This window comes from Typopeltis vanoorti, chromosome 12, assembly GCF_054136105.1.
Source record: "Typopeltis vanoorti isolate ZY-2024b chromosome 12, IOZ_Tvanoo_1.0, whole genome shotgun sequence".
Classification (NCBI taxonomy): domain Eukaryota; kingdom Metazoa; phylum Arthropoda; class Arachnida; order Uropygi; family Thelyphonidae; genus Typopeltis; species Typopeltis vanoorti.
The window spans coordinates 118,161,539-118,175,674 of NC_143560.1; the positions used below are offsets into that span (position 1 = coordinate 118,161,539).

Consider the following 14,136-nt stretch of genomic DNA (forward strand, 5'->3'; position numbering starts at 1 on the left):
ATGGGCGAATGAAATTCCTTGCCTACTTAAGGAATGTGGCTAAAACACCTGTTTTGTACAGCAGGAGTATGTTCTCATTTGAGTTTAATACCTTTTACGGCACTAAGCAAAACTAACTTTTCGTGGTTAGACAATAAAAAATGAATTCGCTTCTTTTAGTTTAATATCATTTCATGATGCAGCCACCGCTTGTTTTAAAGTAATTACTTTCGTTTTCCGTAGCTGCGCACATGTTAAATCTTGTACCTCAACAAGAGACAATGCTGGTTTAGCTCCCTAATTGGGCAGTAAATCTTTATTTATTTATTATTTTCAGTGCAGCGATGCTTGTATACCGGAAATGAATTCGCATTACATCAGCGTACGGGAGGAAGCACCTATTACCATCACGCGGAAACTAGTAACCTTGTAGCTCCCACGATCTCCCCTTGTGAAGCGGGAGTGAATGACATCTACATTCCAGCAACTGCAGTTGGTCGTGGTTTCACGCGGCTTTCAATTGGCTTCCACATAATCGCACAACGAGGAAAGCAAATGGTATTAATCAAAGATTGCTGACAAACTTTGGTCAGGGAAACACCAATCGTAATTCCCTTAGCATTAATTTTGTGCGCTTTTTTGAAGTTTCAAACTGATAAGATGGCAAGCCTTAAATTCCAGGCATTTTATATTTATTTCGCAAAAAAAAAAATATTCGCATTGTCAACCTTTTCAAGTGCTACAATTTTAATCGGTAATATTCAAGATTTCTGTAAAGTAATACTGAAACCGTTTATGTAGCAAGATATTCTGTTTATGTAGCAAAAATTGCAACATTTCCGTCATCACCCCCCCCCCCCCCCACACACACACACCTAAAAAAAAAAAAAAAATGGAACATGGATGATTTCAGCGCACTGACTAGGGTTGGAGTGACGGCATATTTAATTCAGCACTTCCGTTCTGGTTCTTACTTCCGTGTATTAAATATGCCGTCACTGTGAATCGAAATACTCCAGAAATTTCTATAAGTGATTCTTTTCCAGGGGCAGAAAATCTGGCACTGCTATTTCAAGTTATTCTACTTCGGATTTAGCAATCACTATTATGAGTATATTAACATGAAAGCTGCTTGTTAAATTCATCATATAATCTTACCGATTAGCAGGAACATACAAAATAAAATATATAAATAAATAAATTAATACCTTTTCATCCCCCAAGTAAAAGCAGCACTTATTTACCTTGACTTTTTATGGATCTGTAGACAGCTATCCCATCTCGCCATCGGAGAATCCAAAGGCATGATTCTAAAAGGTGAGTTTTGTAATTCTTTCTTGTCCATCAGATGACGGGTTGAGTACCGTTATGAAATCTTTGCCACGTGGTTCAATCTCTGGTCATTTTCCAATTCTAACTAGCATTTATTTGCATATGCTATGTCGATCTTTCCAAGTCGTGGGAATTAAAACTCAAGTTTCCTTGAATTCAAGAGATTAGCTGTAGAATGAAAAGGAAGCCTTGGGTAGAAAAAAGTTCTGGTGATCAATACAGACTAGAGTTGTTTTTTTTTTTCATTTCCTCTTACATGGTGGGATTATTTAATTCTGTATTTACTCCTTCCACACCCCTACCTCAGTTTCCAATAATAGAGAACTAAACAGCCTCGCCTACTCCTTTTGAGAAATAAAATGGCTTCAACAGAGCGAAATGGGTAAGTTTTATCCGACTGAAGATCTGCTGTTCATTAGATTGCAAGACGAAGCCATTATTATCCTCATGTTTTGTATAAGCGGATGTACGCAAAGTAATTTGTAGGATGTATCATTGTAAAGTAGAGGGAAACAGGAACGTTATTTCATACTGCTACATCAATGCATAACTCGTCTACACACAAGTCTATTCAGCAGCTTACTTGCATCCTTGATTTGGATTATTATTTTTTTTTTTAATAACAGCATTTTATCCATTTAAACAAAGCAAGTACACCGCATTTGTGAACTGTCGAAGTTTAAGGCAACAATAAACCAAAGAAGTAGAACAAATATTCGCAAAAGGTCATAATATCCTCAGTAAATAGTATATCTAACGGCCTACTTTCCAACAAAGCATGTCCTAATTTCATTCAGCACATGGGTGGGATTAAGAAATAAATCAATAAAAGCCTGCAATTTCAAAGCAAACGTTTTCAATTGAAACGTGACTGTACATAATAGACTCAATGTTCCATATCATTCAAGTTAGCTTCGCTTCTTGCGCGCGCGCACACAATACATATATCAGCAGTCTAAAACATTTCACGGAAATTATCTGCAATACCATCTTTTTTCTTATTTACAGAAGTAGCTCGTTGCCATTGTGAAATGAAAAAAAACGTCAGAAGCATTCAAATTCGAACCACATACTTTTTGAAGCACAACTGAAAGTTCCCGGATTTAAAAAAATAAACACTTCATCAGCAAGACGTTAGTCAGTCAATCTTAACGAACTCAGCCCGTAATCTCCAACGAACCATGCGGGAAAATAACATATCGGATTATAATGCCAATTAATATCAAATTATGATTTGATATACAGCATTTTAATGAACACCATAAATAAATTTTTGAGAACTGAAATATTTCAAACTCCTTGTCATTCGCTCAGTAAGGTTTGTATATAATTCCAGTATTAATTAAACAGCAAAATATGATCAACATTGTCAAGTTAAAGGCAGTGCTCGTATAATTACCGGTACGATAAACAGAACTTCATACAGTTCTCTGAATTTCCTGTACAAATGAAATGTTGCGCCTAACGACCTGTAAACGAAACTACCATTCCCCGCTCTCCGGAGAAACTGGATACAAATCGAGAAGTAGGTAATCTTTTAAAGCTTATTCCTTTGGAAACCTAGATAATTAGGTTGTGAATAATTCCTTGCACGATACGCCATTCGGGTAACTTAAAAAAAAAAAAAAAGGCACGTTTTGCAAATTGTCGAAGGCCATGGAATCCAAAAGGTACAAAACTGAAGGGAAAAAAATTTTTATATTATATATATATATGGCACTACTTCAAAAATGCTGATACATTCTATTGTGAACAAATTAAAACAAGAAACGAAACACTTTTAAGTGATATAAATTACTTGGGTATTCTATAAGAGTGAATTTTTGAATACACGACGAGTAAAGAGAGAATGGGGGAGGGAGGGGAAATCACCCAGGAAGTTGTGTAGGAGAGGGGTTAATAAGGATGCGTGAGCTAGATTTTTTTTTTTTTTTTTTTGCTTGGAAGTGATGAATGAGGCAGGTGTGAGTGCCCTGACTGTGAATGAGTTGAAGGCGAGTTATGGTAGATGTGTGAATATCGGTTAGTTTGGATCTCCCATGATGAGTCTGACTCCATGGCGATACTCGTAGTATTAATAAAATTGTGTAGTACCATGACGGTAGATTAACACAAGAAACATTCGATTTCAGTCACCGATTAGAGGAACTTTACTTTTTTTTGTTGTTGTTTTAGCCTCTTCCCGCGTTAGTAGATCTTCGAAGCCAATTAGTAATTTTCTTCTCCTGCTTCCCTCATTTTCTCGGAAACTAGTTCTTGTAAGATGAAAAACCAGAAACTAATCATGTGAGTGAACATTTCTACAGACATAATATACCTGCCGTTAAGAAGAAAAATGACAACCTCATCAGGAATCGAATAGATAAGAAATCAGGGAGTGCAGTCAAAGTCTTTTAATAAATGAATAATTAAAACGTGACGGTTTTGAAGTTACAAATATAACTATGCAATAAAAGGAATCCTTTGTTAAAATATGTATATTTTAAATACAAATTTTTAATTAGTAGTATGGACTTCATAATTCCACGAGGTGAAGATTAACCCACTGACTAAAAATATTTTCTTACCTACCCTCACTTGAGAATACTGCACAGTATGTCATCAAAACAAACGGCAGAAATTTTTAAGTTACTGGGGGTGAGGTAGGAAGGGAGAAGTAACCACAAACACTTAGTGTCAACCATAAGATAATTTTGTGCCCATAAAAGAAAAGGGGGAGGGAAACAATATAACACAACCAGTATTATGAACCTTCAAAGAGCAGGTAAAATCTGATCCAGTGGCGCACCCAGAGAGGAGGCCCAAGGGGACCCTAGCTCCCCAAAGAAAAAGGGAGGAAAAACTAGATAATTTTCCAAAAATCTTCTCCTAATTAAAATTCATTTTTTATTTATGTTGTCTTCTATTTCTATACTACTTATGAATTAGCAATCATTGTAGATGCTCAGCCATAGGTCATATGCGATGCAGCGTGTGTATTCTCAAATCGTCTACTGAACTCGCCTCCCCCCCCCCCCCAAGATTAAATCTTGAATGCGTTACTGATCTGATCCATATATATCCATATAAGCAACAAATTCTATACCCCTCCTACGCTGCTAGTGTTTATTGAATTAAATAACTAATTTGTATTAAGTTTTTCAAATAGTTCAATAACTTGGTATTGAATGAGAATTTTAACAATTTGGACTCGAGCTATACTGTATATCTTCAAAGAAATTTTTCACAATATATGAATTTCACCGTGAATAAGACTGATACCCCCTCCATTTACTGAAATCCTCAAGTGGCTTGAAAAAGTTCGTGTTTGTCTCTAGGCCAGTGTTTCCGGATTATTTAGCAGTTTGCCTGCCCACTATATTGATATTGAAAATAATGTATTATGCAGATTTACAACCTTCCGCGGGTACAAACAAAAATAAATAAATAGATCAACTCTAAAATGAATAGTTGATTATATAATACTCCACAAGTATGAATCCCTTTCTCCAGATGTAAAAAAGCTAAGATGTATTATGGACCTTCCAGCGTAGAAAGGAATTAAAAACATAAAACATGGGGAAGAAGGAACAAATTCTAGAAAATCTGTCACAAACCTACCCCATTATAAGAACATTCACAATGCTTTTCTGCACTGCGTCATATGCAACAGAAATAAAATCAATTCCAGTCACAATTTGATTTTTGTTTGTATTGAAATACTCACCTCTTCGAAGACCTGTATCATGACCTCTGGAGTGCGGTACACTAAACAACAGAAGAATAAGGCCCACAAAGGAGTTCATTTCACTTCTTTTTAGTTCTACTCGCAGCTAAATACAAAACTCATTCGCCCGCACACGATTAGTTTCTCCCCGAAGGTTCTCCAACACCAAGCGACCAAATGTGCAGAAATACATGCACCTGTCGGTGTAGACCCCGAACATATATTCCGTATGCTCTTTACCACAGTCAGATCACGTGAGCTCCACTGATCAGCCAACCTTGCCGAAGGTCAATGTCGGTCAGGCGCCTACGAGGTCAGCCGTCTGCCACCTGCATACGCTTCAAAATGGTTCCTACTCCCACATCCCTAGTCTATGAAGTTAACGGGGTGGCTATTAGAGGGTCGTAGCTATCCTCTGCCCAAATAATCTTTCCGGTAAGCGAAAGACTGTGATACTTAGAGAGTCGCTATGTCTCCTGTTCATCGTATTCACACACGTGCGTTCACAGTACTGCCGTAGGTATATTTCTCTGTGGCGGTACTACTTTCTTCGGTCGATGACATCGGCCTATACTTTTGCCATTTACAAAGCGTCCTTCCTTCGGGCCACGACATCAATTTTGTGCTTAGTAAAAACTGAGCACAGTACTGGGATATAACTGATAATCTAAAATAAAAACAGAAAAGGGTAGCATAGGGGTTACACCAACTGGAACATTCCGCTTAAACTTTGTACTGAAGAGCTACCAGAATAATTACAAGTATGAGAAGAACTTAAGAATTTTGTGGAATCAACCCCCCCTCCCCCTTTTTTTTTTTTTTCAATCATTTAAATTTATCGAACTACTGAAATGAAAGAGTGGATGCAATTATTAGATTTTTCCGGTTGTATATTGGGGGGGGGGGGGAGATAGTGGATGAAATGCTGAACCCGAAGATTAGAATTGTTTTTAATGTTTATTTTATTTTACTGATAATTTTTAGATTTCTTTCTGTTATTAACTAATAATTCTATTTTTATTGTTATGATTTTAATAAGACAGTCACACCTATTACGCTGCCCCTTTACGGGCGAAATCTTTCTAGATAAAGGGGATAAAGGAAAAAAACAAAAGGAAGAAATATAGAAACATCTGAACGTAAGTTAAAATTAAATTAAACACTATAAAAAAATTAAAAACATCAAATGAAATTATAGGGCCTAATTTTTATATAGCCCCCTCCCTCCACGCAAGGTGGATGGACTATGAATTTTTATTTTTTTATTCATTTATGTATGTTCTGTCTAATTTGTTTTCTTACATAAACCGGAAACTCTGCCATGGAGACCAAACATGGGATGTTTTTGATAATAAATATAAAAACGGAGGAAAACTCACGTAAACAACTTATTTATTTTAAAATGTTTGCCTAAGTGGCATAGGCATCTTCAGTACATGACTATAGAAAGGCAATTAAACAATAACAGATAGTTCTAAAAAGAGCCACATTAGTAGCTAATGTCTTTTATTCTTCTGTCATAGATTTTGGGCTAAGTGGCCTGTTCCGGTCTCATGCCATCGCTTTCTCGGTCTTCCAATTATTCTTTTACCATTTATTTTATATCCGTATAGTATTATTGGCAGTCTGCTATTGTCTATTCGATTTAAATATTCTAACCATTTTTATTTATTATAAGAGTTTATATCCAGTAATTGTAAAATTTCGTCATTTGTTTTATGGTCCCACTTGTTATGCCAAGTTTCATTTCTGCTGTTTGAATTCATTTTTCTTTCTTCTTTTTTATGGTCCATCATTTTCACTTCCATATAATAAAGTTGGTTTAGACAGAATGTTAAATAGTCTGATCCTAATGTTTTTTTTTTTTTTTAACCAAGGATAGCTTAAATATATTATCTATTATTCCGTTTACTTTAACAGAATTTATTATTTTAATGTCTATATCTTTTTCATCTTCATATGATAAGTTGCATCCTAGGTATCGGAAAGTATTTACTTATTCTAGTATTTTATTATCTATCACTGTTTTCTCCATTGAAAGCCATTACTTTTGATATTCTCATATTATATTGTTATGAAATTTCATTTAATGATTTAGCTAGCAAAGGTTGGTCGATTGGTAGAGCCTCTACTACTAATGGTTCACGCAAAAAGTTAAGCAAGTTTGAGCGTGGTTAGTAGTTGGAAGTGAACAATCGTTCGATGCTGTTGGCACGCTCTCCCTCGATGAGTCTGGACTCCCTGGAGGTGACACATAATAATTTTACTGGTCTCTGTCATTTTTTGATATCGCTAATATAATTTACAATTTGATCATTTGCAAATAATAGTGTATCTATCTTTATTTGGTGATTTATTTGTATACCAAATTCCAGATTGTTATAATTATATATATATATATATATACAGGGTGTTCGGGATAAATTTGACATATTTATAATTAATTATATTTTTCCGTAAGTTACATGTATTAACACACACTTCTCTTCATTTAAAAGTTTGGACCCTTCTTCATTCATATACAAGATGTCAGAAAGGATGGATAGCTGGAACCCACCTGAATCATGGAAGAGAATAACTTGTATCATGATGATTCGTGCCCGCCATCAAAATAAGGATATTACGAGTGCTGCCCAATGCTCCCTGAATACAGTAAAAACAATCAGGCATGAACTAGAGACTTGCAATGGTGACTACGAGGATGTAGCAAGAAGAAAGATCCCTAGCAGACGATCTGATTGCGTTCGTACAGCAGAATTCCTCGCAAATCTGCAGGAACAGGTGTTGAAGAACCCTGGCATTGGAATTCGGGCTTTGTTCGTGGAGTTGCTAACTGTAGTCAAGCCCTGGATAACAAGGGTAGCCAATGGTAGGCCGTATGTATGGCAGCAGGATTCGGCCCCTTGCCACACCTCTGGGAAAAGTCAAAAATGGTTGTCTGAAAATTTCTACGACTTCACCAGTCCAAATGTTTGGCCTCCAAACTCCCCAGACCTTAACCCCATGGATTATTTTGTATGGGGCACAGTTGAAAAAGACACCAATCGCACTTCCAGTAATACAAAAGCCCAGTTAATGGATAAAATTAAAACAGTTTTTGCGGCCCTTCCCAGGGAGACTGTAGCATCAGCTTGTTCGAGGTTCCGAAGCAGAATTGAAGCTGTGATCGATGCTAATGGTGGTTATTTTGAGTAAATCTTGTTGATAGTATTGTAATTAACTCTGCCTGTAATGTTTTTTTGTCAATTCATTAAATTTAATAGATACAAAGAAGATTTTCTTTTTCCTTACGAAACTGTCAAATTTATCCCGAACACCCTGTATATATATTAAAAAGTAGCAGTGATAGATTACATCCTTGTCGTACTCCTCTTGATATGTCTTTCCAGTTTTGTCTATAAATTTCATCAAAGGCTTTTTCATAATTAACGACAGCCACGTGTCTTTCCTTTTGAAATTTTCTTCGCTTTTCAATTAATATTTTAGAGTGAAAATTGAGTCTATGCAAGATCGGCCTTTTCGGAATCCATTTTCCGTTGTTCTAATAATTTAAGCCGGCGTAGCGCAATTGGAAGAACAGCGGAACATTTGGGTACACGACAACTGGGCGACGGAATAAAAGATCATATATGCAATTCTATTATGTTGATCTATTACCAGGTAAATTTAAATAATATTTTTTTTTTTTGAGAAATGAGTTAAAAGAACGGTATAAATATAAAATTTGAAAAATCTCGCTTATAATTAAATTTATTTTTATTGTGTAGAATTATGAACTGTATAGAAGTTATACTGAAATTTCCCATACAAAAAAAAATGAGTCAGCTAGTTAATATTTATATTATATATTTTCGTTTATATCATACTGTATATCAAAATTTGTAGGATCGTTTAAGAAAGAGATGGTTAAAAAGAGTGGTCAGAAAGTGATTTAAAAATTAAAAGGTATAATTGCACAATATTAAAATAAAGAAAAAAATACCGTTTTTTAATTCATTTGTTAATATTCTTTTGTAATTAACAAACATAATTTGTAGTTTAATTTGTAGTAACCTAACCTAACTACGCAATAAAAATAAACTTAATTATAAGCGCGAGTTTTAAAATTTTGTTTATACCGTTCTTTTAACTATTAATAAGCACCTAAAGTGTGTGTGTGTGTGTGTATATATACTTTAGGTGCCATCTACTTGCCTATACCAGATAGTCATCAGATAACCTAACCACACAATAAAAATAAACTTAATTATAAGCGAGATTTTTCAAATTTTATGTTTATACCGTTTTTATAACTCGTTTTTACCTGGTAATAGGTCAACAGAATAGAATTGCATATTTGATCTTTTATTCCGTCGCCCAGTTGACCGTGTTCCGAACATTGTGCCCTTCGATTGGAAAAGACCTGAGTTCGATTCTGACAAGGGGAATCCTTATATGGGCATTTTCAGTTGAAGGTGAGTTAGCCGATCTCATACGGTGGCAGCAGGGTTTTTTTTCTCCCAGAAACTCGGGTTTTTCATCCTGCATACAGACAAATCGGGCCTTCAGAAGACATAGACATGCGATTTACACACAGAAAATACCATTATTGGTGATGATAATAGTAGTGTCATAGTTGGAGAATTGAGTAGTAGTGGAGAGGGTGTATTTAGCGAGGTAGAGTGGTGTGCCCTCCCACGATAAGTCCGTGGACTCCCTGGAGGTGTCACGTAATAATTTGTCTCCTCTACAATACTGTTTCTCTCGTAATATTCCGGCATATATTTTGTACTCTGCATTTAGCAGACTAATTCCCCTATAGTCATTTCAATGATGTTTATTTCCTTTTTTTTTTTTTTTTACAAATTGGGATAACCGGTGTTTTTTCCCCCCAAGAGTTTGCAGTTTTTCCAGAAATCCAGACCATGTTAAAAAATTTCAGAAGTCTTTCATTAAAATTTTCACCTACATTTTTGTACTGTTCCATGTTTATATTGTCTTCTCCTGGTATTTTTCATCTTATTTGTTGTATTTTTTTAAGTTCTAACGTCGTAACATTTCTGTTAGATCATTCTTTATTATCATCGGTCCAGAAATTTCAAAAATACAGTAAGTTACCCATTTTTCTGCATTTATTTTTTTTAAAGTTTACCCTTTCTTATATTTTTTTGTTCGTGTATTTTTGCTACGAATGTCTTGGAACTGAGCCACTCCTCGTAACTTTCTCTTTATTATTATTTTTTCTATTTCTTTGTCCCAGTTTTGTAGTCCTCTTTTTCTATTCTATTTACTATTTATTCCTAAGCTTTCGTCAGAATATGTTTCAAAATTTCCCATTCCTCTTCTATATCATTTGGTTTCTGTTTTAAAATCAGTGCATTTCTGATATACTGTTGCCCAGTATGGGGATCTTATAATGAAGAAATTTTGTAATTCAGTTGATAGTTATTTTCACATTTGTTTATTTTTAGCTATTTTGGTTTAACTCGAAGTTTTGCCAATTCCATAAAATGGTCAGAGTTTAATTCAAAGTCTCGATACTCTTACATCTTGGATTAACTCCGCTAATTTAAAATTTGAGATAATGCAATCAATAATTGACTTAGATCCTCTCGCTGACCATATATTGTATGTTTATGTATTTCTTTATTTAAATACCGAGTTCAGTATTCTCATATTATTATAAATGACAAAATCTTGCAGTTTATGTCCATTCTGTTAAAATGAATCTTCACCAAAAATACATTATAATCAAAATTAGTAGCTAATGAAAGATTACTAGAATTGTCTATTATTGTTTAATTGCCTTTCGGTAGTCCTGTACTGAAGATAGGCGAAACTTTTACAATAAATATTTTACGTGAGTTTTTCTCCGTTATTATGCTGATTATCATTATGCAACTCAACCCCCTCCCCTCCCATTATTGAAACAAATTGGACTTTTTCAAATTTATACTATTATTAAAAAAATAAATAAAATCCCAATTATCTGTCCAAACGGCCACTTCACTCATTGTTTGGTATGCGCCATCCAGTCGTTTTTTCCGACTCTTGGTGATCTTGTGAACAAAGGCTCTCCACACACTACTCGGCATCTTGTCCTTTTTTTCAGTAAATGTAAGTTCAAGTTGGTAAGTTCTTTTATGTTGTCCATCCAATTCTTATGCAGTCTTCCTCTTCTCATGCCCTCGATCTTTCCCAACACAACTGCCTTCTCAATTATTCATCATCATGCATAATATGTAAAGAGTACATCAACTTCTATTTAACGATCATTGTCCCCAAGTGGAGGGGAGCAATGATCGCTAATGTTTAAATTAAGCTCGGCTTTGTTACTTTTCCTGTTAACCAACAGAATCAACCGCACCAGATCTTTATTCTGTCTGCATACTCTCTAAAACGTTCTTATTGGTCATTCTTGAAATCCATGGGATTCTTAATAGTCTCCTTCCCCCATAATTCAAATGAATCAATTCGATTTCTTTTCTCCTTAATAATCCAGCTTTCACATCCATACATCACTAATGAAAATACCATTGCTTTGACAATTCTAACTTTCGTGGCCTCACTCAAACTTCTACCTTTCATAATTTTTGTCAGGTTTAACAGCTTTTTTCCCCATGACTATCCTTCTTTTAATTTAATCTTCACATTTACCATCATTTCTGATTCTGGACTCCAGTAAATAATAACTTTCAACTATCTCTATTTTATTCCCCCTGTTATAAATTCATGTCAATTGCCAGAAGCCATCACTTTTGCTTTGCTGATGTTTAAATTGAGCTCGGCTTTGTTACTTTTCCTGTTAACCAACAGAATCAACCGCACCGGATCTTCCTTAGTTTCTGATATGAGAGTTGTAGCATCTGGTACCTTGCAGTGTTATACACACACACACACACACACACACACTGCTTGGAAAGAAGTCAACAGACAGCCCCATGGGCCAGGTGCATCGTGCCATGTAATGAGTCGATGTTGGTAGTCGTATAAATTACGGGAATATGATGTCCCAAGTCAGTGCAAATTGTGCCGTTGCAAAATGCCTGCTGCAATTATAGGAAAAGAGAATGTAAGTGAAGCTTCGATATTCACTTTCCATTAAATCAACAGTTTTTACCAGACATTCCTTTTAATTTATTTTTTATTGCTGGCACTGTCCAAGCAGAGACAGTAAGAGATTGCTAGCACTTTTAAATGCAGGATGAATGCTAGTACTAATTTATCATTAGTACAGGATGATTGCTAGTACTAATATCATTAGTACAGGATAAACTGCTAGTACTATTCACGATACAGGATTAAACCTTGCTAGTACTGCTAAAACAGTGCGAGATTCACAAAAGCGCTGCATCGTTTAGCTTTCTACTCTTCTTCTCTTCAAATGCTAGTAGTCAGTACTCACTACAGGATAAAGGCTTTCCCAAACCCCCAAACAAATACAGAGTTTAATTATTAGTTAAAATGGTCCCAATCCCCCCCCCCCCACACACACACAGGACAAGGACTGTTGGGATTGAAATTCCAGGTATGGAAGAACCGAGGAGAGTAACAAAGTTACTTAAAGAATTAGTCGGTGTGGAGAACATCTTCTCCTTCACCTCTTACGGAGGGGGGGGGGGGGGAAGCATATGGCAGTGGTAAAAGACACACAAACCCGAGTACCACTTTGGATCTTGAAGTGAAATGCTCTTCTTCACATTGGAGACTTTTCTCCATTTTGAGAAAGTTTGCACTTTTTGATTTTCAAAATCAAACCAGGCTAGTAGTTTATCTCTGGTTTGTGTGTCTTTTACCACTGCCATATGCTCCCCCCCCTCCGTAAGAGGTGAAGGAGAAGATCTTCTCCACAGCGACTAATTCTTTAAGTAACTTTGTTACTCTCCACCATCGGCACGTTTTAGTCATTCCTCCTTTTACTTGACACATAGCGAAAGAACTGCTTAGACCTAATCACTTTGCTTTCATTTCATAATTTTGAAATGAAAGCAAATTAGCTTTGACCATCCTTACCATACAGGTCACCTTTCTTTCCTATGCTTTGTACCTCATGGGTATGCTGAACTCTTTTTCCTTTACCTGTAATTCTTGCTTTAATGATGCTAATCATCCATCTAACTTCTGATCCATCAGACCACATGCATACAATGTGATACTGCTTTCTTCATGTACGACCAGCTCTCCCCTCCAAATTCTTATGCCATGGCACTGCTGAAAGCTGACTCAGCTTGTCATAATCACCTGCTTTGTAATCCACATATCTCTTCTTGACCTTAAAAAAAAAAAATGCACGTCTGACAATCTCCCAGGTCAAAACTACAAAATCCAAGGGAGGTAGCATAGCTGGATTGGTTACTGTTGAGTTCTCTGATGCTATTATCAGATACAGCATTCTAGAACCTCGTGTTCCTTTCATTGCATGCTCTCTCTCTCTCAGAAGCCGTATAGTTTCAATTTTCTTCTTTCCCTATTACAATTTCCGCATCCAGTCTATGCCCCTGTAGTTGAAATCCCCCATAATAATTACTTCACTTGCTCAACGTGCTAATTTTCGAAATGCATGCCATATACATTCATCCTTTATACCACTGGATAAAGCAGCAACCAATTATACATTTCGTTCTATTGACCTCTATCTCAGATAGCCTCAAATGAACTTCCCTTTGCATCCCTGTCCTCCTGATCTATTTCTACTCTTTTTGCTTCAAGTCTTCTGTTATCATTAGCAAAATCCCTTCCCCATCCTGTTCCTTCTGTCCTCTCTGAAGATACTATATCCTTTGCATTCTATTCCTATATCATCCTCCGTCAACCAAGTCTTACTAATGCCTAACTTTTAGCGAAGTTGAGCTAACCAATGCCAGAAACTCCGCGCCCTTATTCTAAATAATTTCGGCATTACTATACATAAACTTCAGTACCTTCTTCCTTTCACAACCTAACTTACAGCTTGTGTTCATAATCAGCTCACTTTGGTTAAAAACCTTGGGAGCTTTATTCAGCATCATATGATCAGTCTTCTAATTATTAACATCTAAATTGCCTGGATTCACACACCCGCATCCACGAGATAATGCAGTTGTCTGCAGCGCATTCTCTTTCTCCGGGCCCCCACTGAAAATCGTGTTAGTCATGTACAG

At 35.9% G+C, this 14,136-nt stretch overlaps 1 protein-coding gene across 1 annotated transcript in view; it reads right to left on the reverse strand.

The window, feature by feature from the left end:
- Window positions 1-13,136, reverse strand: part of LOC150101172 (uncharacterized) — a 116,882-nt gene extending 103,746 nt beyond the window's left edge. Inside the window, exons 1-2 of the mRNA XM_090402183.1 lie at window positions 13,010-13,136; window positions 1,224-1,289 (exon numbers count right to left, since the gene is read on the reverse strand). Coding sequence (XP_090258309.1) covers window positions 1,224-1,289; window positions 13,010-13,136 — 193 coding nt within the window. The remainder of the gene's footprint in view (window positions 1-1,223; window positions 1,290-13,009) is intronic.
- Window positions 13,137-14,136: the final 1,000 nt, after the last annotated feature.